The sequence below is a fragment of the Scyliorhinus torazame genome, chromosome 21 (genome assembly GCF_047496885.1).
Source record: "Scyliorhinus torazame isolate Kashiwa2021f chromosome 21, sScyTor2.1, whole genome shotgun sequence".
In the NCBI taxonomy this organism is placed as follows: Eukaryota; Metazoa; Chordata; class Chondrichthyes; order Carcharhiniformes; family Scyliorhinidae; genus Scyliorhinus; species Scyliorhinus torazame.
Window position 1 is genome coordinate 4,992,016 of NC_092727.1, and position 26,959 is coordinate 5,018,974.

Below are 26,959 nucleotides of genomic sequence, written 5' to 3' on the forward strand. Positions count from 1 at the left end.
AGCCTTGAGAATCACAGCTTTGAGAATCATAAAACTTTCTGGAGGGTAACAGGAAACAAATTTGGACAGGTTCACCCGAGCAGTTACTTCGCAACCTCAGACTCAGTCCCCCAGCATCAGTGCTCTGCACTCGGTCAATTTTCAGTTAACGAAACCAGCCTCTGACAAAAGGCTTTGTCCATCTGCCTTAATATCTCCTCATGTGGCTTGTTTTGCAGTGTTACTGCGAAGCACCTTAGAAATTTCATTGAAGGTGCTACATCAAGGCAAGTTGTTGTTGTTCTGGGTCAGTACTCACAGGTCGTTGTCAGTGTCCGCACGGTTCTTCTGTTGCCGTCGGTAGATGAAGAAGACGGTTACCATGGCGCTGATGATGATGATGGCAGCGATGATTCCTCCCAGAATTCCTATCACACCTCCGGGAGCTCCCTGGGGGAGCGGCTTATCTGAAAATAAACACACAAAGCAGACGGTTAAACTGTTTCCCTCCTCTGTGTGAGGAACACTAGGAATTCTGTCAGGATTCACAATTCCCGCTCGGTTGGTGAATGCTGGGGAAATAATTGCATAACTGTTGTGAGTGTGTTAGTGTGAGTGTGTTGGTGTGAGTGTGTTGGTGTGAGTGCGTTGGTGTGAGTGTGTTGGTGTGAGTGTATTGGTGCGTGTGTGTTGGTGTGAGTGTGTTGGTGTGAGTGTGATGGTGTGAGTGTGTTGGTGTGAGTGTATTGGTGCGTGTGTGTTGGTGTGAGTGTGTTGGTGTGAGTGTGTTGGTGCGTGTGTGTTGGTGTGAGTGTGTTGGTGTGAGTGTGTTGGTGTGAGTGTATTGGTGTGTGTGTGTTGGTGTCAGTCTGTTGGTGTCAGTGTGTTGGTGTGTGTGTGTTGGTGTCAGTGTGTTGGTGTGAGTGTGTTGGTGTCAGTGTATTGGTGTGAGTGCGTTGGTGTGAGTGTGTTGGTGTGAGTGTATTGGTGTGAGTGTGAGTGTGTTGGTGTGACTGTTGGTGTGAGTGTGTTGGTGTGAGTGTGTATTGGTGTGAGTCTGTTGGTGTGAGTGTGTATTGGTGTGAGTGTGTTGGTGTGAGTGTGTATTGGTGTGTGTGTTGGTGTGAGTACATTGGTGTGAGTGTGTATTGGTGTGTGTGTTGGTGTGAGTGTGTTGGTGTGAGTGTGCATTGGTGTGTGTGTGTTGGTGTGAGTGTGTTGGTGTGAGTGTGTATTGGTATGAGTGTGTTGGTGTGAGTGTGTTGGTGTGAGTGTGTTGGCGTGAGTGTGTATTGGTGTGAGTGTGTATTGGTGTGTGTTGGTGTGAGTGTGTTGGTGTGAGTGTGTATTGGTGTGAGTGTGTTGGTGTGTGTGTATTGGTGTGAGTGTGTTGGTGTGAGTGTGTATTGGTGTGTGTGTTTGTGTGAGTGTGTTGGTGTGAGTGTGCATTGGTGTGTGTGTGTTGATGTGTGTGGATTGGTGTGAGTGTGTTGGTGTGAGTGTTGGTGTCAGTGTGTTGGTGTGAGTGTATTGGTGTGAGAGTGTTGGTGTGAGTGTATTGGTGTGAGTGTGTTGGTGTGCGTGTGTGTTGGTGTGAGTGTGTTGGTGTGAGTGTGTATTGGTGTGTGTGTTTGTGTGAGTGTGTTGGTGTGAGTGTGCATTGGTGTGTGTGTGTTGATGTGTGTGGATTGGTGTGAGTGTGTTGGTGTGAGTGTTGGTGTCAGTGTGTTGGTGTGAGTGTATTGGTGTGAGAGTGTTGGTGTGAGTGTATTGGTGTGAGTGTGTTGGTGTGCGTGTGTGTTGGTGTGAGTGTGTTGGTGTGTGTGTGTTGGTGTGAGTGTATTGGTGTGAGTTGATGTGAGTGTATTGGTGTGAGTGTGTTGGTGTGTGTGTGTTGGTGTGAGTGTGTTAGTGTGAGTGTGTTAGTGTGAGTGTTTGGTGTGTGTGTATTGGTGTGAGTGTGTTGGTGTGATTGTATTGGTGTGAGTGTGTTGGTGTGTGTGTGTTGGTGTGTGTGTGTTGGTGTGAGTGTGTTGGTGTGTGAGTGTGTTGGTGTATGTGTGTTGGTGTGAGTGTATTGGTGTGAGTGTGTTGGTGTGTGTGTGTGTTGGTGTGAGTGTGTTGGTGTGAGTGTGTTGGTGTGAGTGTGTTGGTGTGACTGTGTTGGTGTGAGTGTGTTGGTGTGAGTGTGTATTGGTATGAGTGTGTTGGTGTGAGTGTGTTGGCGTGAGTGTGTATTGGTGTGAGTGTGTATTGGTGTGTGTGTTGGTGTGAGTGTGTTGGTGTGAGTGTGTATTGGTGTGAGTGTATTGGTGTCAGTGTGTATTGGTGTGTGTGTGGTGGGGTGTGTGTATTGGTGTGAGTGTGTTGGTGTGAGTGTGTATTGGTGTGTGTGTTTGTGTGAGTGTGTTGGTGTGAGTGTGCATTGGTGTGTGTGTGTTGATGTGTGTGTATTGGTGTGAGTGTGTTGGTGTGAGTGCGTTGGTGTAAGTGTGTATTGGTGTGAGTGTGTTGGTGTGAGTGTATTGGTGTGAGTGTGTTGGTGTGAGTGTATTGGTGTGTGTGTGTTGGTGTGAGTGTGTTGGTGTGAGTGTGTTGGTGTGTGTCTGTTGGTGTCAGTGTGTTGGTGTGTGTGTGTTGGTGTCAGTGTGTTGGTGTGAGTGTATTGGTGTGAGAGTGTTGGTGTGAGTGTATTGGTGTGAGTGTGTTGGTGTGCGTGTGTGTTGGTGTGAGTGTGTTGGTGTGAGTGTATTGGTGTGAGTGTGTTGATGTGAGTGTATTGGTGTGAGTGTGTTGGTGTGTGTGTGTTGGTGTGAGTGTGTTAGTGTGAGTGTGTTAGTGTGAGTGTTTGGTGTGTGTGTATTGGTGTGAGTGTGTTGGTGTGATTGTATTGGTGTGAGTGTGTTGGTGTGTGTGTGTTGGTGTGAGTGTGTTGGTGTCAGTGTATTGGTGTGAGTGCGTTGGTGTGAGTGTGTTGGTGTGAGTGTATTGGTGTGAGTGTGAGTGTGTTGGTGTGACTGTTGTGTGAGTGTGTTGGTGTGAGTGTGTATTGGTGTGAGTGTGTTGGTGTGAGTGTGTATTGGTGTGAGTGTGTTGGTGTGAGTGTGTATTGGTGTGTGTGTTGGTGTGAGTACATTGGTGTGAGTGTGTATTGGTGTGTGTGTTTGTGTGAGTGTGTTGGTGTGAGTGTGCATTGGTGTGTGTGTGTTGGTGTGTGTATTGGTGTGAGTGTGTTGGTGTGAGTGTGTTGGTGTGAGTGTGTGTTGGTGTGAGTGTGTATTGGTGTGAGTGTGTTGGTGTGAGTGTGTATTGGTGTGAGTGTATTGGTGCGTGTGTGTTGGTGTGAGTGTGTTGGTGTGTGTGTGTTGGTGTCAGTCTGTTGGTGTCAGTGTGTTGGTGTGTGTGTGTGTTGGTGTCAGTGTGTTGGTGTGAGTGTGTTGGTGTGAGTGTGTTGGTGTCAGTGTATTGGTGTGAGTGCGTTGGTGTGAGTGTGTTGGTGTGAGTGTATTGGTGTGAGTGTGAGTGTGTTGGTGTGACTGTTGGTGTGAGAGTGTTGGTGTGAGTATTGGTGTGAGTGTGTTGGTGTGCGTGTGTGTTGGTGTGAGTGTGTTGGTGTGTGTGTGTTGGTGTGAGTGTATTGGTGTGAGTGTGTTGATGTGAGTGTATTGGTGTGAGTGTGTTGGTGTGTGTGTGTTGGTGTGAGTGTGTTAGTGTGAGTGTGTTAGTGTGAGTGTTTGGTGTGTGTGTATTGGTGTGAGTGTGTTGGTGTGATTGTATTGGTGTGAGTGTGTTGGTGTGTGTGTGTTGGTGTGTGTGTGTGTTGGTGTGTGTGTGTTGGTGTGTGTGTGTGTTGGTGTGAGTGTGTTGGTGTATGTGTGTTGGTGTGAGTGTATTGGTGTGAGTGTGTTGGTGTGTGTGTGTGTTGGTGTGAGTGTGTTGGTGTGAGTGTGTTGGTGTGACTGTGTTGGTGTGAGTGTGTTGGTGTGAGTGTGTTGGTGTGAGTGTGTATTGGTATGAGTGTGTTGGTGTGAGTGTGTTGGCGTGAGTGTGTATTGGTGTGAGTGTGTATTGGTGTGTGTGTCGGTGTGAGTGTGTTGGTGTGAGTGTGTATTGGTGTCAGTGTGTATTGGTGTGTGTGTGTTGGTGTGTGTGTATTGGTGTGAGTGTGTTGGTGTGAGTGTGTATTGGTGTGTGTGTTTGTGTGAGTGTGTTGGTGTGAGTGTGCATTGGTGTGTGTGTGTTGATGTGTGTGTATTGGTGTGAGTGTGTTGGTGTGAGTGCGTTGGTGTGAGTGTGTATTGGTGTGAGTGTGTTGGTGTGAGTGTATTGGTGTGAGTGTGTTGGTGTGAGTGTATTGGTGTGTGTGTGTTGGTGTGAGTGTGTTGGTGTGAGTGTGTTGGTGTGTGTCTGTTGGCGTCAGTGTGTTGGTGTGTGTGTGTTGGTGTCAGTGTGTTGGTGTGAGTGTATTGGTGTGAGAGTGTTGGTGTGAGTGTATTGGTGCGAGTGTGTTGGTGTGTGTGTGTGTTGTTGTGAGTGTGTTCGTGTGTGTGTGTTGGTGTGAGTGTATTGGTGTGAGTGTGTTGATGTGAGTGTATTGGTGTGAGTGTGTTGGTGTGTGTGTGTTGGTGTGAGTGTGTTAGTGTGAGTGTGTTAGTGTGAGTGTTTGGTGTGTGTGTATTGGTGTGAGTGTGTTGGTGTGATTGTATTGGTGTGAGTGTGTTGGTGTGTGTGTGTTGGTGTGAGTGTGTTGGTGTCAGTGTATTGGTGTGAGTGCGTTGGTGTGAGTGTGTTGGTGTGAGTGTATTGGTGTGAGTGTGAGTGTGTTGGTGTGACTGTTGGTGTGAGTGTGTTGGTGTGAGTGTGTATTGGTGTGAGTGTGTTGGTGTGAGTGTGTATTGGTGTGAGTGTGTTGGTGTGAGTGTGTATTGGTGTGTGTGTTGGTGTGAGTACATTGGTGTGAGTGTGTATTGGTGTGTGTGTTTGTGTGAGTGTGTTGGTGTGAGTGTGCATTGGTGTGTGTGTGTTGGTGTGTGTATTGGTGTGAGTGTGTTGGTGTGAGTGTGTTGGTGTGAGTGTGTATTGGTGTGAGTGTGTTGGTGTGAGTGTATTGGTGTGAGTGTGTTGGTGTGAGTGTGTTGGTGTGAGTGTATTGGTGCGTGTGTGTTGGTGTGAGTGTGTTGGTGTGAGTGTATTGGTGCGTGTGTGTTGGTGTGAGTGTGTTGGTGTGTGTGTGTTGGTGTCAGTGTGTTGGTGTCAGTGTGTTGGTGTGTGTGTGTTGGTGTCAGTGTGTTGGTGTGAGTGTGTTGGTGTGAGTGTATTGGTGTGAGTGCGTTGGTGTGAGTGTGTTGGTGTGAGTGTATTGGTGTGAGTGTGAGTGTGTTGGTGTGACTGTTGGTGTGAGTGTGTTGGTGTGAGTGTGTATTGGTGTGAGTGTGTTGGTGTGAGTGTGTATTGGTGTGTGTGCTGGTGTGAGTACATTGGTGTGAGTGTGTATTGGTGTGTGTGTTTGTGTGAGTGTGTTGGTGTGAGTGTGCATTGGTGTGTGTGTGTTGGTGTGAGTGTGTTGGTGTGTGTGTGTTGGTGTGAGTGTGTTGGTGTGAGTGTGTATTGGTATGAGTGTGTTGGTGTGAGTGTGTTTGTGTGAGTGTGTTGGCGTGAGTGTGTATTGGTGTGAGTGTGTTGGTGTCAGTGTGTATTGGTGTGTGTGTGTTGGTGTGTGTGTATTGGTGTGAGTGTGTTGGTGTGAGTGTGTATTGGTGTGTGTGTTTGTGTGAGTGTGTTGGTGTGAGTGTGCATTGGTGAGTGTGTTGATGTGTGTGGATTGGTGTGAGTGTGTTGGTGTGAGTGTTGGTGTCAGTGTGTTGGTGTGAGTGTATTGGTGTGAGAGTGTTGGTGTGAGTGTATTGGTGTGAGTGTGTTGGTGTGCGTGTGTGTTGGTGTGAGTGCGTTGGTGTGTGTGTGTTGGTGTGAGTGTATTGGTGTGAGTGTGTTGATGTGAGTGTATTGGTGTGAGTGTGTTGGTGTGTGTGTGTTGGTGTGAGTGTGTTAGTGTGAGTGTGTTAGTGTGAGTGTTTGGTGTGTGTGTATTGGTGTGAGTGTGTTGGTGTGATTGTATTGGTGTGAGTGTGTTGGTGTGTGTGTGTTGGTGTGTGTGTGTTGGTGTGAGTGTGTTGGTGTGTGTGTGTGTTGGTGTGAGTGTGTTGGTGTATGTGTGTTGGTGTGAGTGTATTGGTGTGAGTGTGTTGGTGTGTGTGTGTGTTGGTGTGAGTGTGTTGGTGTGAGTGTGTTGGTGTGAGTGTGTTGGTGTGTGTGTATTGATGTGAGTGTGTTAGTGTGAGTGTGTTGGTGTGACTGTGTTAGTGTGAGTGTATTGGTGTGAGTGTGTTGGTGTGTGTGTGTTGGTGTGAGTGTGTTAGTGTGAGTGTGTTAGTGTGAGTGTGTTGGTGTGAGTGTGTTAGTGTGAGTGTGTGTGTATTGGTGTGAGTGTATTGGTGTGAGTGTGTTGGTGTGAGTGTGTTGGTGTGTGTGTTAGTGTGAGTGTGTTGGTGTGAGTGTGTTGGTGTGTGTGTTAGTGTGAGTGTGTTGGTGTGAGTGTGTTGGTGTGTGTGTTAGTGTGAGTGTGTTGGTGTGTGTATGTTGGTGTGAGTGTGTTGGTGTGTGTGTTGGTGTGAGTGTGTTGGTGTGTGTGTTAGTGTGAGTGTGTTGGTGTGAGTGTGTTGGTGTGTGTGTTAGTGTGAGTGTGTTGGTGTGAGTGTGTTTGTGAGTGTGTTGGTGTGAGTGTGTTGGTGTGTGTGTTAGTGTGAGTGTGTTGGTGTGAGTGTGTTGGTGTGAGTGTGTTGGTGTGAGTGTGTTGGTGTGAGTGTATTGGTGCGTGTGTGTTGGTGTGAGTGTGTTGGTGTGAGTGTGTTGGTGTGAGTGTATTGGTGTGTGTGTTGGTGTCAGTCTGTTGGTGTCAGTGTGTTGGTGTGAGTGTGTTGGTGTGAGTGTGTATTGGTATGAGTGTGTTGGTGTGAGTGTGTTTGTGTGAGTGTGTTGGCGTGAGTGTGTATTGGTGTGAGTGTGTATTGGTGTGTGTTGGTGTGAGTGTGTTGGTGTGAGTGTGTATTGGTGTGAGTGTGTTGGTGTCAGTGTGTATTGGTGTGTGTGTGTTGGTGTGTGTGTATTGGTGTGAGTGTGTTGGTGTGAGTGTGTATTGGTGTGTGTGTTTGTGTGAGTGTGTTGGTGTGAGAGTGCATTGGTGAGTGTGTGTTGATGTGTGTGGATTGGTGTGAGTGTGTTGGTGTGAGTGTTGGTGTCAGTGTATTGGTGTGAGTGTGTTGGTGTGCGTGTGTGTTGGTGTGAGTGTGTTGGTGTGTGTGTGTTGGTGTGAGTGTATTGGTGTGAGTGTGTTGATGTGAGTGTATTGGTGTGAGTGTGTTGGTGTGTGTGTGTTGGTGTGAGTGTGTTACTGTGAGTGTGTTAGTGTGAGTGTTTGGTGTGTGTGTATTGGTGTGAGTGTGTTGGTGTGATTGTATTGGTGTGAGTGTGTTGGTGTGTGTGTGTTGGTGTGTGTGTGTTGGTGTGAGTGTGTTGGTGTGTGTGTGTGTTGGTGTGAGTGTGTTGGTGTATGTGTGTTGGTGTGAGTGTATTGGTGTGAGTGTGTTGGTGTGTGTGTGTGTTGGTGTGAGTGTGTTGGTGTGAGTGTGTTGGTGTGAGTGTGTTGGTGTGACTGTGTTGGTGTGAGTGTGTTGGTGTGTGTGTATTGATGTGTGTGTGTTAGTGTGAGTGTGTTGGTGTGACTGTGTTAGTGTGAGTGTATTGGTGTGAGTGTGTTGGTGTGTGTGTTGGTGTGAGTGTGTTAGTGTGAGTGTGTTAGTGTGAGTGTGTTGGTGTGAGTGTGTTAGTGTGAGTGTGTGTGTATTGGTGTGAGTGTATTGGTGTGAGTGTGTTGGTGTGTGTGTGTGTTGGTGTGAGTGTGTTGGTGTATGTGTGTTGGTGTGAGTGTATTGGTGTGAGTGTGTTGGTGTGTGTGTGTGTTGGTGTGAGTGTGTTGGTGTGAGTGTGTTGGTGTGAGTGTGTTGGTGTGAGTGTGTTGGTGTGTGTGTATTGATGTGAGTGTGTTAGTGTGAGTGTGTTGGTGTGACTGTGTTAGTGTGAGTGTATTGGTGTGAGTGTGTTGGTGTGTGTGTGTTGGTGTGAGTGTGTTAGTGTGAGTGTGTTAGTGTGAGTGTGTTGGTGTGAGTGTGTTAGTGTGAGTGTGTGTGTATTGGTGTGAGTGTATTGGTGTGAGTGTGTTGGTGTGAGTGTGTTGGTGTGTGTGTTAGTGTGAGTGTGTTGGTGTGAGTGTGTTGGTGTGTGTGTTAGTGTGAGTGTGTTGGTGTGAGTGTGTTGGTGTGTGTGTTAGTGTGAGTGTGTTGGTGTGTGTATGTTGGTGTGAGTGTGTTGGTGTGTGTGTTGGTGTGAGTGTGTTGGTGTGTGTGTTAGTGTGAGTGTGTTGGTGTGAGTGTGTTGGTGTGTGTGTTAGTGTGAGTGTGTTGGTGTGAGTGTGTTTGTGAGTGTGTTGGTGTGAGTGTGTTGGTGTGTGTGTTAGTGTGAGTGTGTTGGTGTGAGTGTGTTGGTGTGAGTGTGTTGGTGTGAGTGTGTTGGTGTGAGTGTATTGGTGCGTGTGTGTTGGTGTGAGTGTGTTGGTGTGAGTGTGTTGGTGTGAGTGTATTGGTGTGTGTGTTGGTGTCAGTCTGTTGGTGTCAGTGTGTTGGTGTGAGTGTGTTGGTGTGAGTGTGTATTGGTATGAGTGTGTTGGTGTGAGTGTGTTTGTGTGAGTGTGTTGGCGTGAGTGTGTATTGGTGTGAGTGTGTATTGGTGTGTGTTGGTGTGAGTGTGTTGGTGTGAGTGTGTATTGGTGTGAGTGTGTTGGTGTCAGTGTGTATTGGTGTGTGTGTGTTGGTGTGTGTGTATTGGTGTGAGTGTGTTGGTGTGAGTGTGTATTGGTGTGTGTGTTTGTGTGAGTGTGTTGGTGTGAGAGTGCATTGGTGAGTGTGTGTTGATGTGTGTGGATTGGTGTGAGTGTGTTGGTGTGAGTGTTGGTGTCAGTGTATTGGTGTGAGTGTGTTGGTGTGCGTGTGTGTTGGTGTGAGTGTGTTGGTGTGTGTGTGTTGGTGTGAGTGTATTGGTGTGAGTGTGTTGATGTGAGTGTATTGGTGTGAGTGTGTTGGTGTGTGTGTGTTGGTGTGAGTGTGTTACTGTGAGTGTGTTAGTGTGAGTGTTTGGTGTGTGTGTATTGGTGTGAGTGTGTTGGTGTGATTGTATTGGTGTGAGTGTGTTGGTGTGTGTGTGTTGGTGTGTGTGTGTTGGTGTGAGTGTGTTGGTGTGTGTGTGTGTTGGTGTGAGTGTGTTGGTGTATGTGTGTTGGTGTGAGTGTATTGGTGTGAGTGTGTTGGTGTGTGTGTGTGTTGGTGTGAGTGTGTTGGTGTGAGTGTGTTGGTGTGAGTGTGTTGGTGTGACTGTGTTGGTGTGAGTGTGTTGGTGTGTGTGTATTGATGTGTGTGTGTTAGTGTGAGTGTGTTGGTGTGACTGTGTTAGTGTGAGTGTATTGGTGTGAGTGTGTTGGTGTGTGTGTTGGTGTGAGTGTGTTAGTGTGAGTGTGTTAGTGTGAGTGTGTTGGTGTGAGTGTGTTAGTGTGAGTGTGTGTGTATTGGTGTGAGTGTATTGGTGTGAGTGTGTTGGTGTGAGTGTGTTGGTGTGAGTGTGTTGGTGTGTGTGTTAGTGTGAGTGTGTTGGTGTGAGTGTGTTGGTGTGTGTGTTAGTGTGAGTGTGTTGGTGTGAGTGTGTTGGTGTGTGTGCGTTGGTGTGTGTGTGTGTTGGTGTGAGTGTGTTGGTGTATGTGTGTTGGTGTGAGTGTATTGGTGTGAGTGTGTTGGTGTGAGTGTGTTGGTGTGAGTGTGTTAGTGTGAGTGTGTTGGTGTGACTGTGTTGGTGTGAGTGTGTTGGTGTGTGTGTATTGATGTGAGTGTGTTAGTGTGAGTGTGTTGGTGTGACTGTGTTAGTGTGAGTGTATTGGTGTGAGTGTGTTGGTGTGTGTGTGTTGGTGTGAGTGTGTTAGTGTGAGTGTGTTAGTGTGAGTGTGTTGGTGTGAGTGTGTTAGTGTGAGTGTGTGTGCATTGGTGTGAGTGTATTGGTGTGAGTGTGTTGGTGTGAGTGTGTTGGTGTGAGTGTGTTGGTGTGAGTGTGTTGGTGTGTGTGTTAGTGTGAGTGTGTTGGTGTGAGTGTGTTGGTGTGTGTGTTAGTGTGAGTGTGTTGGTGTGAGTGTGTTGGTGTGTGTGTTAGTGTGAGTGTGTTGGTGTGTGTGTGTTGGTGTGAGTATGTTGGTGTGTGTGTTGGTGTGAGTGTGTTGGTGTGTGTGTTAGTGTGAGTGTGTTGGTGTGAGTGTGTTGGTGTGTGTGTTAGTGTGAGTGTGTTGGTGTGAGTGTGTTTGTGAGTGTGTTGGTGTGAGTGTGTTGGTGTGTGTGTTAGTGTGAGTGTGTTGGTGTGAGTGTGTTGGTGTGAGTGTATTGGTGTGAGTGTGTTGGTGTGAGTGTGTTGGTGTGAGTGTATTGGTGCGTGTGTGTTGGTGTGAGTGTGTTGGTGTGAGTGTGTTGGTGTGAGTGTGTTGGTGTGAGTGTATTGGTGTGTGTGTTGGTGTCAGTCTGTTGGTGTCAGTGTGTTGGTGTGTGTGTGTTGGTGTCAGTGTGTTGGTGTGAGTGTGTTGGTGTCAGTGTATTGGTGTGAGTGCGTTGGTGTGAGTGTGTTGGTGTGAGTGTATTGGTGTGAGTGTGAGTGTGTTGGTGTGACTGTTGGTGTGAGTGTGTTGGTGTGTGTGTTGGTGTGAGTGTGTTGGTGTGTGTGTTAGTGTGAGTGTGTTGGTGTGAGTGTGTTGGTGTGTGTGTTAGTGTGAGTGTGTTGGTGTGAGTGTGTTTGTGAGTGTGTTGGTGTGAGTGTGTTGGTGTGTGTGTTAGTGTGAGTGTGTTGGTGTGAGTGTGTTGGTGTGAGTGTGTTGGTGTGAGTGTGTTGGTGTGAGTGTATTGGTGCGTGTGTGTTGGTGTGAGTGTGTTGGTGTGAGTGTGTTGGTGTGAGTGTATTGGTGTGTGTGTTGGTGTCAGTCTGTTGGTGTCAGTGTGTTGGTGTGAGTGTGTTGGTGTGAGTGTGTATTGGTATGAGTGTGTTGGTGTGAGTGTGTTTGTGTGAGTGTGTTGGCGTGAGTGTGTATTGGTGTGAGTGTGTATTGGTGTGTGTTGGTGTGAGTGTGTTGGTGTGAGTGTGTATTGGTGTGAGTGTGTTGGTGTCAGTGTGTATTGGTGTGTGTGTGTTGGTGTGTGTGTATTGGTGTGAGTGTGTTGGTGTGAGTGTGTATTGGTGTGTGTGTTTGTGTGAGTGTGTTGGTGTGAGAGTGCATTGGTGAGTGTGTGTTGATGTGTGTGGATTGGTGTGAGTGTGTTGGTGTGAGTGTTGGTGTCAGTGTATTGGTGTGAGTGTGTTGGTGTGCGTGTGTGTTGGTGTGAGTGTGTTGGTGTGTGTGTGTTGGTGTGAGTGTATTGGTGTGAGTGTGTTGATGTGAGTGTATTGGTGTGAGTGTGTTGGTGTGTGTGTGTTGGTGTGAGTGTGTTACTGTGAGTGTGTTAGTGTGAGTGTTTGGTGTGTGTGTATTGGTGTGAGTGTGTTGGTGTGATTGTATTGGTGTGAGTGTGTTGGTGTGTGTGTGTTGGTGTGTGTGTGTTGGTGTGAGTGTGTTGGTGTGTGTGTGTGTTGGTGTGAGTGTGTTGGTGTATGTGTGTTGGTGTGAGTGTATTGGTGTGAGTGTGTTGGTGTGTGTGTGTGTTGGTGTGAGTGTGTTGGTGTGAGTGTGTTGGTGTGAGTGTGTTGGTGTGACTGTGTTGGTGTGAGTGTGTTGGTGTGTGTGTATTGATGTGTGTGTGTTAGTGTGAGTGTGTTGGTGTGACTGTGTTAGTGTGAGTGTATTGGTGTGAGTGTGTTGGTGCGTGTGTTGGTGTGAGTGTGTTAGTGTGAGTGTGTTAGTGTGAGTGTGTTGGTGTGAGTGTGTTAGTGTGAGTGTGTGTGTATTGGTGTGAGTGTATTGGTGTGAGTGTGTTGGTGTGAGTGTGTTGGTGTGAGTGTGTTGGTGTGTGTGTTAGTGTGAGTGTGTTGGTGTGAGTGTGTTGGTGTGTGTGTTAGTGTGAGTGTGTTGGTGTGAGTGTGTTGGTGTGTGTGCGTTGGTGTGTGTGTGTGTTGGTGTGAGTGTGTTGGTGTATGTGTGTTGGTGTGAGTGTATTGGTGTGAGTGTGTTGGTGTGAGTGTGTTGGTGTGAGTGTGTTGGTGTGAGTGTGTTGGTGTGACTGTGTTGGTGTGAGTGTGTTGGTGTGTGTGTATTGATGTGAGTGTGTTAGTGTGAGTGTGTTGGTGTGACTGTGTTAGTGTGAGTGTATTGGTGTGAGTGTGTTGGTGTGTGTGTGTTGGTGTGAGTGTGTTAGTGTGAGTGTGTTAGTGTGAGTGTGTTGGTGTGAGTGTGTTAGTGTGAGTGTGTGTGCATTGGTGTGAGTGTATTGGTGTGAGTGTGTTGGTGTGAGTGTGTTGGTGTGAGTGTGTTGGTGTGAGTGTGTTGGTGTGTGTGTTAGTGTGAGTGTGTTGGTGTGAGTGTGTTGGTGTGTGTGTTAGTGTGAGTGTGTTGGTGTGAGTGTGTTGGTGTGTGTGTTAGTGTGAGTGTGTTGGTGTGTGTGTTTTGGTGTGAGTATGTTGGTGTGTGTGTTGGTGTGAGTGTGTTGGTGTGTGTGTTAGTGTGAGTGTGTTGGTGTGAGTGTGTTGGTGTGTGTGTTAGTGTGAGTGTGTTGGTGTGAGTGTGTTTGTGAGTGTGTTGGTGTGAGTGTGTTGGTGTGTGTGTTAGTGTGAGTGTGTTGGTGTGAGTGTGTTGGTGTGAGTGTATTGGTGTGAGTGTGTTGGTGTGAGTGTGTTGGTGTGAGTGTATTGGTGCGTGTGTGTTGGTGTGAGTGTGTTGGTGTGAGTGTGTTGGTGTGAGTGTGTTGGTGTGAGTGTATTGGTGTGTGTGTTGGTGTCAGTCTGTTGGTGTCAGTGTGTTGGTGTGTGTGTGTTGGTGTCAGTGTGTTGGTGTGAGTGTGTTGGTGTCAGTGTATTGGTGTGAGTGCGTTGGTGTGAGTGTGTTGGTGTGAGTGTATTGGTGTGAGTGTGAGTGTGTTGGTGTGACTGTTGGTGTGAGTGTGTTGGTGTGAGTGTGTATTGGTGTGAGTCTGTTGGTGTGAGTGTGTATTGGTGTGAGTGTGTTGGTGTGAGTGTGTATTGGTGTGTGTGTTGGTGTGAGTACATTGGTGTGAGTGTGTATTGGTGTGTGTGTTGGTGTGAGTGTGTTGGTGTGAGTGTGCATTGGTGTGTGTGTTGGTGTGAGTGTGTTGGTGTGAGTGTGTATTGGTATGAGTGTGTTGGTGTGAGTGTGTTGGTGTGAGTGTGTTGGCGTGAGTGTGTATTGGTGTGAGTGTGTATTGGTGTGTGTGTTGGTGTGAGTGTGTTGGTGTGAGTGTGTATTGGTGTGAGTGTATTGGTGTCAGTGTGTATTGGTGTGTGTGTGTTGGTGTGTGTGTATTGGTGTGAGTGTGTTGGTGTGAGTGTGTATTGGTGTGTGTGTTTGTGTGAGTGTGTTGGTGTGAGTGTGCATTGGTGTGTGTGTGTTGATGTGTGTGTATTGGTGTGAGTGTGTTGGTGTGAGTGTGTATTGGTGTAAGTGTGTATTGGTGTGTGTTGGTGTGAGTGTGTTGGTGTGAGTGTGTATTGGTGTGAGTGTGTTGGTGTCAGTGTGTATTGGTGTGTGTGTGTTGGTGTGTGTGTATTGGTGTGAGTGTGTTGGTGTGAGTGTGTATTGGTGTGTGTGTTTGTGTGAGTGTGTTGGTGTGAGTGTGCATTGGTGAGTGTGTTGATGTGTGTGGATTGGTGTGAGTGTGTTGGTGTGAGTGTTGGTGTCAGTGTGTTGGTGTGAGTGTATTGGTGTGAGAGTGTTGGTGTGAGTGTATTGGTGTGAGTGTGTTGGTGTGCGTGTGTGTTGGTGTGAGTGCGTTGGTGTGTGTGTGTTGGTGTGAGTGTATTGGTGTGAGTGTGTTGATGTGAGTGTATTGGTGTGAGTGTGTTGGTGTGTGTGTGTTGGTGTGAGTGTGTTAGTGTGAGTGTGTTAGTCTGAGTGTTTGGTGTGTGTGTATTGGTGTGAGTGTGTTGGTGTGATTGTATTGGTGTGAGTGTGTTGGTGTGTGTGTGTTGGTGTGTGTGTGTTGGTGTGAGTGTGTTGGTGTGTGTGTGTGTTGGTGTGAGTGTGTTGGTGTATGTGTGTTGGTGTGAGTGTATTGGTGTGAGTGTGTTGGTGTGTGTGTGTGTTGGTGTGAGTGTGTTGGTGTGAGTGTGTTGGTGTGAGTGTGTTGGTGTGAGTGTGTTGGTGTGTGTGTATTGATGTGAGTGTGTTAGTGTGAGTGTGTTGGTGTGACTGTGTTAGTGTGAGTGTATTGGTGTGAGTGTGTTGGTGTGTGTGTGTTGGTGTGAGTGTGTTAGTGTGAGTGTGTTAGTGTGAGTGTGTTGGTGTGAGTGTGTTAGTGTGAGTGTGTGTGTATTGGTGTGAGTGTATTGGTGTGAGTGTGTTGGTGTGAGTGTGTTGGTGTGTGTGTTAGTGTGAGTGTGTTGGTGTGAGTGTGTTGGTGTGTGTGTTAGTGTGAGTGTGTTGGTGTGAGTGTGTTGGTGTGTGTGTTAGTGTGAGTGTGTTGGTGTGTGTATGTTGGTGTGAGTGTGTTGGTGTGTGTGTTGGTGTGAGTGTGTTGGTGTGTGTGTTAGTGTGAGTGTGTTGGTGTGAGTGTGTTGGTGTGTGTGTTAGTGTGAGTGTGTTGGTGTGAGTGTGTTTGTGAGTGTGTTGGTGTGAGTGTGTTGGTGTGTGTGTTAGTGTGAGTGTGTTGGTGTGAGTGTGTTGGTGTGAGTGTGTTGGTGTGAGTGTGTTGGTGTGAGTGTATTGGTGCGTGTGTGTTGGTGTGAGTGTGTTGGTGTGAGTGTGTTGGTGTGAGTGTATTGGTGTGTGTGTTGGTGTCAGTCTGTTGGTGTCAGTGTGTTGGTGTGAGTGTGTTGGTGTGAGTGTGTATTGGTATGAGTGTGTTGGTGTGAGTGTGTTTGTGTGAGTGTGTTGGCGTGAGTGTGTATTGGTGTGAGTGTGTATTGGTGTGTGTTGGTGTGAGTGTGTTGGTGTGAGTGTGTATTGGTGTGAGTGTGTTGGTGTCAGTGTGTATTGGTGTGTGTGTGTTGGTGTGTGTGTATTGGTGTGAGTGTGTTGGTGTGAGTGTGTATTGGTGTGTGTGTTTGTGTGAGTGTGTTGGTGTGAGAGTGCATTGGTGAGTGTGTGTTGATGTGTGTGGATTGGTGTGAGTGTGTTGGTGTGAGTGTTGGTGTCAGTGTATTGGTGTGAGTGTGTTGGTGTGCGTGTGTGTTGGTGTGAGTGTGTTGGTGTGTGTGTGTTGGTGTGAGTGTATTGGTGTGAGTGTGTTGATGTGAGTGTATTGGTGTGAGTGTGTTGGTGTGTGTGTGTTGGTGTGAGTGTGTTACTGTGAGTGTGTTAGTGTGAGTGTTTGGTGTGTGTGTATTGGTGTGAGTGTGTTGGTGTGATTGTATTGGTGTGAGTGTGTTGGTGTGTGTGTGTTGGTGTGTGTGTGTTGGTGTGAGTGTGTTGGTGTGTGTGTGTGTTGGTGTGAGTGTGTTGGTGTATGTGTGTTGGTGTGAGTGTATTGGTGTGAGTGTGTTGGTGTGTGTGTGTGTTGGTGTGAGTGTGTTGGTGTGAGTGTGTTGGTGTGAGTGTGTTGGTGTGACTGTGTTGGTGTGAGTGTGTTGGTGTGTGTGTATTGATGTGTGTGTGTTAGTGTGAGTGTGTTGGTGTGACTGTGTTAGTGTGAGTGTATTGGTGTGAGTGTGTTGGTGTGTGTGTTGGTGTGAGTGTGTTAGTGTGAGTGTGTTAGTGTGAGTGTGTTAGTGTGAGTGTGTGTGTATTGGTGTGAGTGTATTGGTGTGAGTGTGTTGGTGTGAGTGTGTTGGTGTGAGTGTGTTGGTGTGAGTGTGTTGGTGTGTGTGTTAGTGTGAGTGTGTTGGTGTGAGTGTGTTGGTGTGTGTGTTAGTGTGAGTGTGTTGGTGTGAGTGTGTTGGTGTGTGTGCGTTGGTGTGTGTGTGTGTTGGTGTGAGTGTGTTGGTGTATGTGTGTTGGTGTGAGTGTATTGGTGTGAGTGTGTTGGTGTGAGTGTGTTGGTGTGAGTGTGTTGGTGTGAGTGTGTTGGTGTGACTGTGTTGGTGTGAGTGTGTTGGTGTGTGTGTATTGATGTGAGTGTGTTAGTGTGAGTGTGTTGGTGTGACTGTGTTAGTGTGAGTGTATTGGTGTGAGTGTGTTGGTGTGTGTGTGTTGGTGTGAGTGTGTTAGTGTGAGTGTGTTAGTGTGAGTGTGTTGGTGTGAGTGTGTTAGTGTGAGTGTGTGTGTATTGGTGTGAGTGTATTGGTGTGAGTGTGTTGGTGTGAGTGTGTTGGTGTGAGTGTGTTGGTGTGAGTGTGTTGGTGTGTGTGTTAGTGTGAGTGTGTTGGTGTGAGTGTGTTGGTGTGTGTGTTAGTGTGAGTGTGTTGGTGTGAGTGTGTTGGTGTGTGTGTTAGTGTGAGTGTGTTGGTGTGTGTGTGTTGGTGTGAGTGTGTTGGTGTGTGTGTTGGTGTGAGTGTGTTGGTGTGTGTGTTAGTGTGAGTGTGTTGGTGTGAGTGTGTTGGTGTGTGTGTTAGTGTGAGTGTGTTGGTGTGAGTGTGTTTGTGAGTGTGTTGGTGTGAGTGTGTTGGTGTGTGTGTTAGTGTGAGTGTGTTGGTGTGAGTGTGTTGGTGTGAGTGTATTGGTGTGAGTGTGTTGGTGTGAGTGTGTTGGTGTGAGTGTATTGGTGCGTGTGTGTTGGTGTGAGTGTGTTGGTGTGAGTGTGTTGGTGTGAGTGTGTTGGTGTGAGTGTATTGGTGTGTGTGTTGGTGTCAGTCTGTTGGTGTCAGTGTGTTGGTGTGTGTGTGTTGGTGTCAGTGTGTTGGTGTGAGTGTGTTGGTGTCAGTGTATTGGTGTGAGTGCGTTGGTGTGAGTGTGTTGGTGTGAGTGTATTGGTGTGAGTGTGAGTGTGTTGGTGTGACTGTTGGTGTGAGTGTGTTGGTGTGAGTGTGTATTGGTGTGAGTCTGTTGGTGTGAGTGTGTATTGGTGTGAGTGTGTTGGTGTGAGTGTGTATTGGTGTGTGTGTTGGTGTGAGTACATTGGTGTGAGTGTGTATTGGTGTGTGTGTTGGTGTGAGTGTGTTGGTGTGAGTGTGCATTGGTGTGTGTGTTGGTGTGAGTGTGTTGGTGTGAGTGTGTATTGGTATGAGTGTGTTGGTGTGAGTGTGTTGGTGTGAGTGTGTTGGCGTGAGTGTGTATTGGTGTGAGTGTGTATTGGTGTGTGTGTTGGTGTGAGTGTGTTGGTGTGAGTGTGTATTGGTGTGAGTGTATTGGTGTCAGTGTGTATTGGTGTGTGTGTGTTGGTGTGTGTGTATTGGTGTGAGTGTGTTGGTGTGAGTGTGTATTGGTGTGTGTGTTTGTGTGAGTGTGTTGGTGTGAGTGTGCATTGGTGTGTGTGTGTTGATGTGTGTGTATTGGTGTGAGTGTGTTGGTGTGAGTGTGTTGGTGTGAGTGTATTGGTGTGAGTGTGTTGGTGTGAGTGTATTGGTGTGTGTGTGTTGGTGTGAGTGTGTTGGTGTGAGTGTGTTGGTGTGTGTCTGTTGGTGTCAGTGTGTTGGTGTATGTGTGTTGGTGTCAGTGTGTTGGTGTGAGTGTATTGGTGTGAGAGTGTTGGTGTGAGTGTATTGGTGTGAGTGTGTTGGTGTGCGTGTGTGTTGGTGTGAGTGTGTTCGTGTGTGTGTGTTGGTGTGAGTGTATTGGTGTGAGTGTGTTGATGTGAGTGTATTGGTGTGAGGGTGTTGGTGTGTGTGTGTTGGTGTGAGTGTGTTAGTGTGAGTGTGTTAGTGTGAGTGTTTGGTGTGTGTGTATTGGTGTGAGTGTGTTGGTGTGATTGTATTGGTGTGAGTGTGTTGGTGTGTGTGTGTTGGTGTGAGTGTGTTGGTGTCAGTGTATTGGTGTGAGTGCGTTGGTGTGAGTGTGTTGGTGTGAGTGTATTGGTGTGAGTGTGAGTGTGTTGGTGTGACTGTTGGTGTGAGTGTGTTGGTGTGAGTGTGTATTGGTGTGAGTGTGTTGGTGTGAGTGTGTATTGGTGTGAGTGTGTTGGTGTGAGTGTGTATTGGTGTGTGTGTTGGTGTGAGTACATTGGTGTGAGTGTGTATTGGTGTGTGTGTTTGTGTGAGTGTGTTGGTGTGAGTGTGCATTGGTGTGTGTGTGTTGGTGTGTGTATTGGTGTGAGTTTGCTGGTGTGAGTGTGTTGGTGTGAGTGTGTATTGGTGTGAGTGTGTTGGTGTGAGTGTATTGGTGTGAGTGTGTTGGTGTGAGTGTGTTGGTGTGAGTGTATTGGTGCGTGTGTGTCGGTGTGAGTGTGTTGGTGTGTGTGCGTTGGTGTCAGTCTGTTGGTGTCAGTGTGTTGGTGTGTGTGTGTTGGTGTCAGTGTGTTGGTGTGAGTGTGTTGGTGTGAGTGTGTTGGTGTCAGTGTATTGGTGTGAGTGCGTTGGTGTGAGTGTGTTGGTGTGAGTGTATTGGTGTGAGTGTGAGTGTGTTGGTGTGACTGTTGGTGTGAGTGTGTTGGTGTGAGTGTGTATTGCTGTGAGTGTGTTGGTGTGAGTGTGTATTGGTGTGTGTGCTGGTGTGAGTACATTGGTGTGAGTGTGTATTTGTGTGTGTGTTTGTGTGAGTGTGTTGGTGTGAGTGTGCATTGGTGTGTGTGTGTTGGTGTGAGTGTGTTGGTGTGAGTGTGTATTGGTATGAGTGTGTTGGTGTGAGTGTGTTGGTGTGAGTGTGTTGGTGTGAGTGTGCATTGGTGAGTGTGTGTTGATGTGTGTGGATTGGTGTGAGTGTGTTGGTGTGAGTGTTGGTGTCAGTGTGTTGGTGTGAGTGTATTGGTGTGAGAGTGTTGGTGTGAGTGTATTGGTGTGAGTGTGTTGGTGTGCGTGTGTGTTGGTGTGAGTGTGTTGGTGTGTGTGTGTTGGTGTGAGTGTATTGGTGTGAGTGTGTTGATGTGAGTGTATTGGTGTGAGTGTGTTGGTGTGTGTGTGTTGGTGTGAGTGTGTTAGTGTGAGTGTGTTAGTGTGAGTGTTTGGTGTGTGTGTATTGGTGTGAGTGTGTTGGTGTGATTGTATTGGTGTGAGTGTGTTGGTGTGTGTGTGTTGGTGTGTGTGTGTTGGTGTGAGTGTGTTGGTGTGTGTGTGTGTTGGTGTGAGTGTGTTGGGGTATGTGTGTTGGTGTGAGTGTATTGGTGTGAGTGTGTTGGTGTGTGTGTGTGTTGGTGTGAGTGTGTTGGTGTGAGTGTGTTGGTGTGAGTGTGTTGGTGTGAGTGTGTTGGTGTGTGTGTATTGATGTGAGTGTGTTAGTGTGAGTGTGTTGGTGTGACTGTGTTAGTGTGAGTGTATTGGTGTGAGTGTGTTGGTGTGTGTGTGTTGGTGTGAGTGTGTTAGTGTGAGTGTGTTAGTGTGAGTGTGTTGGTGTGAGTGTGTTAGTGTGAGTGTGTGTGTATTGGTGTGAGTGTATTGGTGTGAGTGTGTTGGTGTGAGTGTGTTGGTGTGTGTGTTAGTGTGAGTGTGTTGGTGTGAGTGTGTTGGTGTGTGTGTTAGTGTGAGTGTGTTGGTGTGAGTGTGTTGGTGTGTGTGTTAGTGTGAGTGTGTTGGTGTGTGTATGTTGGTGTGAGTGTGTTGGTGTGTGTGTTGGTGTGAGTGTGTTGGTGTGTGTGTTAGTGTGAGTGTGTTGGTGTGAGTGTGTTGGTGTGTGTGTTAGTGTGAGTGTGTTGGTGTGAGTGTGATTGTGAGTGTGTTGGTGTGAGTGTGTTGGTGTGTGTGTTAGTGTGAGTGTGTTGGTGTGAGTGTGTTGGTGTGAGTGTGTTGGTGTGAGTGTGTTGGTGTGAGTGTATTGGTGCGTGTGTGTTGGTGTGAGTGTGTTGGTGTGAGTGTGTTGGTGTGAGTGTGTTGGTGTGAGTGTATTGGTGTGTGTGTTGGTGTCAGTCTGTTGGTGTCAGTGTGTTGGTGTGTGTGTGTTGGTGTCAGTGTGTTGGTGTGAGTGTGTTGTTGTCAGTGTATTGGTGTGAGTGCGTTGGTGTGAGTGTGTTGGTGTGAGTGTATTGGTGTGAGTGTGAGTGTGTTGGTGTGACTGTTGGTGTGAGTGTGTTGGTGTGAGTGTGTATTGGTGTGAGTCTGTTGGTGTGAGTGTGTATTGGTGTGAGTGTGTTGGTGTGAATGTGTATTGGTGTGTGTGTTGGTGTGAGTACATTGGTGTGAGTGTGTATTGGTGTGAGTGTGTTGGTGTGAGTGTGTATTGGTGTGTGTGTTGGTGTGAGTGTGTTGGTGTGAGTGTGTATTGGTGTGAGTGTATTGGTGTCAGTGTGTATTGGTGTGTGTGTGTTGGTGTGTGTGTATTGGTGTGAGTGTGTTGGTGTGAGTGTGTATTGGTGTGTGTGTTTGTGTGAGTGTGTTGGTGTGAGTGTGCATTGGTGTGTGTGTGTTGATGTGTGTGTATTGGTGTGAGTGTGTTGGTGTGAGTGCGTTGGTGTGAGTGTGTATTGGTGTGAGTGTGTTGGTGTGATTGTATTGGTGTGAGTGTGTTGGTGTGTGTGTGTTGGTGTGAGTGTGTTGGTGTCAGTGTATTGGTGTGAGTGCGTTGGTGTGAGTGTGTTGGTGTGAGTGTATTGGTGTGAGTGTGAGTGTGTTGGTGTGACTGTTGGTGTGAGTGTGTTGGTGTGAGTGTGTATTGGTGTGAGTGTGTTGGTGTGAGTGTGTATTGGTGTGAGTGTGTTGGTGTGAGTGTGTATTGGTGTGTGTGTTGGTGTGAGTACATTGGTGTGAGTGTGTATTGGTGTGTGTGTTTGTGTGAGTGTGTTGGTGTGAGTGTGCATTGGTGTGTGTGTGTTGGTGTGTGTATTGGTGTGAGTGTGTTGGTGTGAGTGTGTTGGTGTGAGTGTGTATTGGTGTGAGTGTGTTGGTGTGAGTGTATTGGTGTGAGTGTGTTGGTGTGAGTGTGTTGGTGTGAGTGTATTGGTGCGTGTGTGTTGGTGTGAGTGTGTTGGTGTGAGTGTATTGGTGCGTGTGTGTTGGTGTGAGTGTGTTGGTGTGTGTGTGTTGGTGTCAGTGTGTTGGTGTCAGTGTGTTGGTGTGTGTGTGTTGGTGTCAGTGTGTTGGTGTGAGTGTGTTGGTGTGAGTGTATTGGTGTGAGTGCGTTGGTGTGAGTGTGTTGGTGTGAGTGTATTGGTGTGAGTGTGAGTGTGTTGGTGTGACTGTTGGTGTGAGTGTGTTGGTGTGAGTGTGTATTGGTGTGAGTGTGTTGGTGTGAGTGTGTATTGGTGTGTGTGCTGGTGTGAGTACATTGGTGTGAGTGTGTATTGGTGTGTGTGTTTGTGTGAGTGTGTTGGTGTGAGTGTGCATTGGTGTGTGTGTGTTGGTGTGAGTGTGTTGGTGTGAGTGTGTATTGGTATGAGTGTGTTGGTGTGAGTGTGTTTGTGTGAGTGTGTTGGCGTGAGTGTGTATTGGTGTGAGTGTGTATTGGTGTGTGTTGGTGTGAGTGTGTTGGTGTGAGTGTGTATTGGTGTGAGTGTGTTGGTGTCAGTGTGTATTGGTGTGTGTGTGTTGGTGTGTGTGTATTGGTGTGAGTGTGTTGGTGTGAGTGTGTATTGGTGTGTGTGTTTGTGTGAGTGTGTTGGTGTGAGTGTGCATTGGTGAGTGTGTGTTGATGTGTGTGGATTGGTGTGAGTGTGTTGGTGTGAGTGTTGGTGTCAGTGTGTTGGTGTGAGTGTATTGGTGTGAGAGTGTTGGTGTGAGTGTATTGGTGTGAGTGTGTTGGTGTGCATGTGTGTTGGTGTGAGTGTGTTGGTGTGTGTGTGTTGGTGTGAGTGTATTGGTGTGAGTGTGTTGATGTGAGTGTATTGGTGTGAGTGTGTTGGTGTGTGTGTGTTGGTGTGAGTGTGTTAGTGTGAGTGTGTTAGTGTGAGTGTTTGGTGTGTGTGTAATGGTGTGAGTGTGTTGGTGTGATTGTATTGGTGTGAGTGTGTTGGTGTGTGTGTGTTGGTGTGTGTGTGTTGGTGTGAGTGTGTTGGTGTGTGTGTGTGTTGGTGTGAGTGTGTTGGTGTATGTGTGTTGGTGTGAGTGTATTGGTGTGAGTGTGTTGGTGTGTGTGTGTTGGTGTGAGTGTGTTGGTGTGAGTGTGTTGGTGTGAGTGTGTTGGTGTGAGTGTGTTGGTGTGTGTGTATTGATGTGAGTGTGTTAGTGTGAGTGTGTTGGTGTGACTGTGTTAGTGTGAGTGTATTGGTGTGAGTGTGTTGGTGTGTGTGTTGGTGTGAGTGTGTTAGTGTGAGTGTGTTAGTGTGAGTGTGTTGGTGTGAGTGTGTTAGTGTGAGTGTGTGTGTATTGGTGTGAGTGTATTGGTGTGAGTGTGTTGGTGTGAGTGTGTTGGTGTGAGTGTGTTGGTGTGTGTGTTAGTGTGAGTGTGTTGGTGTGTGTGTTAGTGTGAGTGTATTGGTGTGAGTGTGTTGGTGTGTGTGCGTTGGTGTGTGTGTGTGTTGGTGTGAGTGTGTTGGTGTATGTGTGTTGGTGTGAGTGTATTGGTGTGAGTGTGTTGGTGTGAGTGTGTTGGTGTGAGTGTGTTGGTGTGACTGTGTTGGTGTGAGTGTGTTGGTGTGTGTGTATTGATGTGAGTGTGTTAGTGTGAGTGTGTTGGTGTGACTGTGTTAGTGTGAGTGTATTGGTGTGAGTGTGTTGGTGTGTGTGTGTTGGTGTGAGTGTGTTAGTGTGAGTGTGTTAGTGTGAGTGTGTTGGTGTGAGTGTGTTAGTGTGAGTGTGTGTGTATTGGTGTGAGTGTATTGGTGTGAGTGTGTTGGTGTGAGTGTGTTGGTGTGAGTGTGTTGGTGTGAGTGTGTTGGTGTGTGTGTTAGTGTGAGTGTGTTGGTGTGAGTGTGTTGGTGTGTGTGTTAGTGTGAGTGTGTTGGTGTGAGTGTGTTGGTGTGTGTGTTAGTGTGAGTGTGTTGGTGTGTGTGTGTTGGTGTGAGTGTGTTGGTGTGTGTGTTGGTGTGAGTGTGTTGGTGTGTGTGTTAGTGTGAGTGTGTTGGTGTGAGTGTGTTGGTGTGTGTGTTAGTGTGAGTGTGTTGGTGTGAGTGTGTTGGTGTGTGTGTTAGTGTGAGTGTGTTGGTGTGAGTGTGTTGGTGTGAGTGTGTTGGTGTGAGTGTGTTGGTGTGAGTGTGTTGGTGTGAGTGTATTGGTGCGTGTGTGTTGGTGTGAGTGTGTTGGTGTGAGTGTGTTGGTGTGAGTGTATTGGTGTGTGTGTTGGTGTCAGTCTGTTGGTGTCAGTGTGTTGGTGTGTGTGTGTTGGTGTCAGTGTGTTGGTGTGAGTGTGTTGGTGTCAGTGTATTGGTGTGAGTGCGTTGGTGTGAGTGTGTTGGTGTGAGTGTATTGGTGTGAGTGTGAGTGTGTTGGTGTGACTGTTGGTGTGAGTGTGTTGGTGTGAGTGTGTATTGGTGTGAGTCTGTTGGTGTGAGTGTGTATTGGTGTGAGTGTGTTGGTGTGAGTGTGTATTGGTGTGTGTGTTGGTGTGAGTACATTGGTGTGAGTGTGTATTGGTGTGTGTGTTGGTGTGAGTGTGTTGGTGTGAGTGTGCATTGGTGTGTGTGTTGGTGTGAGTGTGTTGGTGTGAGTGTGTATTGGTATGAGTGTGTTGGTGTGAGTGTGTTGGTGTGAGTGTGTTGGCGTGAGTGTGTATTGGTGTGAGTGTGTATTGGTGTGTGTGTTGGTGTGTGTGTGTTGGTGTGTGTGTATTGGTGTGAGTGTGTTGGTGTGAGTGTGTATTGGTGTGTGTGTTTGTGTGAGTGTGTTGGTGTGAGTGTGCATTGGTGTGTGTGTGTTGATGTGTGTGTATTGGTGTGAGTGTGTTGGTGTGAGTGTGTTGGTGTGAGTGTGTTGGTGTGAGTGTATTGGTGTGAGTGTGTTGGTGTGAGTGTATTGGTGTGTGTGTGTTGGTGTGAGTGTGTTGGTGTGAGTGTGTTGGTGTGTGTCTGTTGGTGTCAGTGTGTTGGTGTGTGTGTGTTGGTGTCAGTGTGTTGGTGTGAGTGTATTGGTGTGAGAGTGTTGGTGTGAGTGTATTGGTGTGAGTGTGTTGGTGTGCGTGTGTGTTGGTGTGAGTGTGTTCGTGTGTGTGTGTTGGTGTGAGTGTATTGGTGTGAGTGTGTTGATGTGAGTGTATTGGTGTGAGGGTGTTGGTGTGTGTGTGTTGGTGTGAGTGTGTTGGTGTGAGTGTATTGGTGCGTGTGTGTTGGTGTGAGTGTGTTGGTGTGAGTGTATTGGTGCGTGTGTGTTGGTGTGAGTGTGTTGGTGTGTGTGTGTTGGTGTCAGTGTGTTGGTGTCAGTGTGTTGGTGTGTGTGTGTTGGTGTCAGTGTGTTGGTGTGAGTGTGTTGGTGTGAGTGTATTGGTGTGAGTGCGTTGGTGTGAGTGTGTTGGTGTGAGTGTATTGGTGTGAGTGTGAGTGTGTTGGTGTGACTGTTGGTGTGAGTGTGTTGGTGTGAGTGTGTATTGGTGTGAGTGTGTTGGTGTGAGTGTGTATTGGTGTGTGTGCTGGTGTGAGTACATTGGTGTGAGTGTGTATTGGTGTGTGTGTTTGTGTGAGTGTGTTGGTGTGAGTGTGCATTGGTGTGTGTGTGTTGGTGTGAGTGTGTTGGTGTGAGTGTGTATTGGTATGAGTGTGTTGGTGTGAGTGTGTTTGTGTGAGTGTGTTGGCGTGAGTGTGTATTGGTGTGAGTGTGTATTGGTGTGTGTTGGTGTGAGTGTGTTGGTGTGAGTGTGTATTGGTGTGAGTGTGTTGGTGTCAGTGTGTATTGGTGTGTGTGTGTTGGTGTGTGTGTATTGGTGTGAGTGTGTTGGTGTGAGTGTGTATTGGTGTGTGTGTTTGTGTGAGTGTGTTGGTGTGAGTGTGCATTGGTGAGTGTGTGTTGATGTGTGTGGATTGGTGTGAGTGTGTTGGTGTGAGTGTTGGTGTCAGTGTGTTGGTGTGAGTGTATTGGTGTGAGAGTGTTGGTGTGAGTGTATTGGTGTGAGTGTGTTGGTGTGCATGTGTGTTGGTGTGAGTGTGTTGGTGTGTGTGTGTTGGTGTGAGTGTATTGGTGTGAGTGTGTTGATGTGAGTGTATTGGTGTGAGTGTGTTGGTGTGTGTGTGTTGGTGTGAGTGTGTTAGTGTGAGTGTGTTAGTGTGAGTGTTTGGTGTGTGTGTAATGGTGTGAGTGTGTTGGTGTGATTGTATTGGTGTGAGTGTGTTGGTGTGTGTGTGTTGGTGTGTGTGTGTTGGTGTGAGTGTGTTGGTGTGTGTGTGTGTTGGTGTGAGTGTGTTGGTGTATGTGTGTTGGTGTGAGTGTATTGGTGTGAGTGTGTTGGTGTGTGTGTGTTGGTGTGAGTGTGTTGGTGTGAGTGTGTTGGTGTGAGTGTGTTGGTGTGACTGTGTTGGTGTGAGTGTGTTGGTGTGTGTGTATTGATGTGAGTGTGTTAGTGTGAGTGTGTTGGTGTGACTGTGTTAGTGTGAGTGTATTGGTGTGAGTGTGTTGGTGTGTGTGTTGGTGTGAGTGTGTTAGTGTGAGTGTGTTAGTGTGAGTGTGTTGGTGTGAGTGTGTTAGTGTGAGTGTGTGTGTATTGGTGTGAGTGTATTGGTGTGAGTGTGTTGGTGTGAGTGTGTTGGTGTGAGTGTGTTGGTGTGTGTGTTAGTGTGAGTGTGTTGGTGTGTGTGTTAGTGTGAGTGTATTGGTGTGAGTGTGTTGGTGTGTGTGCGTTGGTGTGTGTGTGTGTTGGTGTGAGTGTGTTGGTGTATGTGTGTTGGTGTGAGTGTATTGGTGTGAGTGTGTTGGTGTGAGTGTGTTGGTGTGAGTGTGTTGGTGTGACTGTGTTGGTGTGAGTGTGTTGGTGTGTGTGTATTGATGTGAGTGTGTTAGTGTGAGTGTGTTGGTGTGACTGTGTTAGTGTGAGTGTATTGGTGTGAGTGTGTTGGTGTGTGTGTGTTGGTGTGAGTGTGTTAGTGTGAGTGTGTTAGTGTGAGTGTGTTGGTGTGAGTGTGTTAGTGTGAGTGTGTGTGTATTGGTGTGAGTGTATTGGTGTGAGTGTGTTGGTGTGAGTGTGTTGGTGTGAGTGTGTTGGTGTGAGTGTGTTGGTGTGTGTGTTAGTGTGAGTGTGTTGGTGTGAGTGTGTTGGTGTGTGTGTTAGTGTGAGTGTGTTGGTGTGAGTGTGTTGGTGTGTGTGTTAGTGTGAGTGTGTTGGTGTGTGTGTGTTGGTGTGAGTGTGTTGGTGTGTGTGTTGGTGTGAGTGTGTTGGTGTGTGTGTTAGTGTGAGTGTGTTGGTGTGAGTGTGTTGGTGTGTGTGTTAGTGTGAGTGTGTTGGTGTGAGTGTGTTGGTGTGTGTGTTAGTGTGAGTATGTTGGTGTGAGTGTGTTGGTGTGAGTGTGTTGGTGTGAGTGTGTTGGTGTGAGTGTGTTGGTGTGAGTGTATTGGTGCGTGTGTGTTGGTGTGAGTGTGTTGGTGTGAGTGTGTTGGTGTGAGTGTATTGGTGTGTGTGTTGGTGTCAGTCTGTTGGTGTCAGTGTGTTGGTGTGTGTGTGTTGGTGTCAGTGTGTTGGTGTGAGTGTGTTGGTGTCAGTGTATTGGTGTGAGTGCGTTGGTGTGAGTGTGTTGGTGTGAGTGTATTGGTGTGAGTGTGAGTGTGTTGGTGTGACTGTTGGTGTGAGTGTGTTGGTGTGAGTGTGTATTGGTGTGAGTCTGTTGGTGTGAGTGTGTATTGGTGTGAGTGTGTTGGTGTGAGTGTGTATTGGTGT

The 26,959-nt window shown here is 47.5% G+C and overlaps 1 protein-coding gene across 7 annotated transcripts in view; it reads right to left on the minus strand.

Annotated features, from left to right (window-relative positions):
• The window catches only part of LOC140398116 (nectin-1-like), a 574,692-nt gene that overhangs the window by 118,834 nt on the left and 428,899 nt on the right, over positions 1–26,959 (minus strand). For all 7 annotated transcript variants that reach the window (XM_072486388.1, XM_072486378.1, XM_072486383.1 and 4 more), the window contains exon 6: positions 299–446. In XM_072486388.1, coding sequence (XP_072342489.1) covers positions 299–446 — 148 coding nt within the window. The remainder of the gene's footprint in view (positions 1–298; positions 447–26,959) is intronic.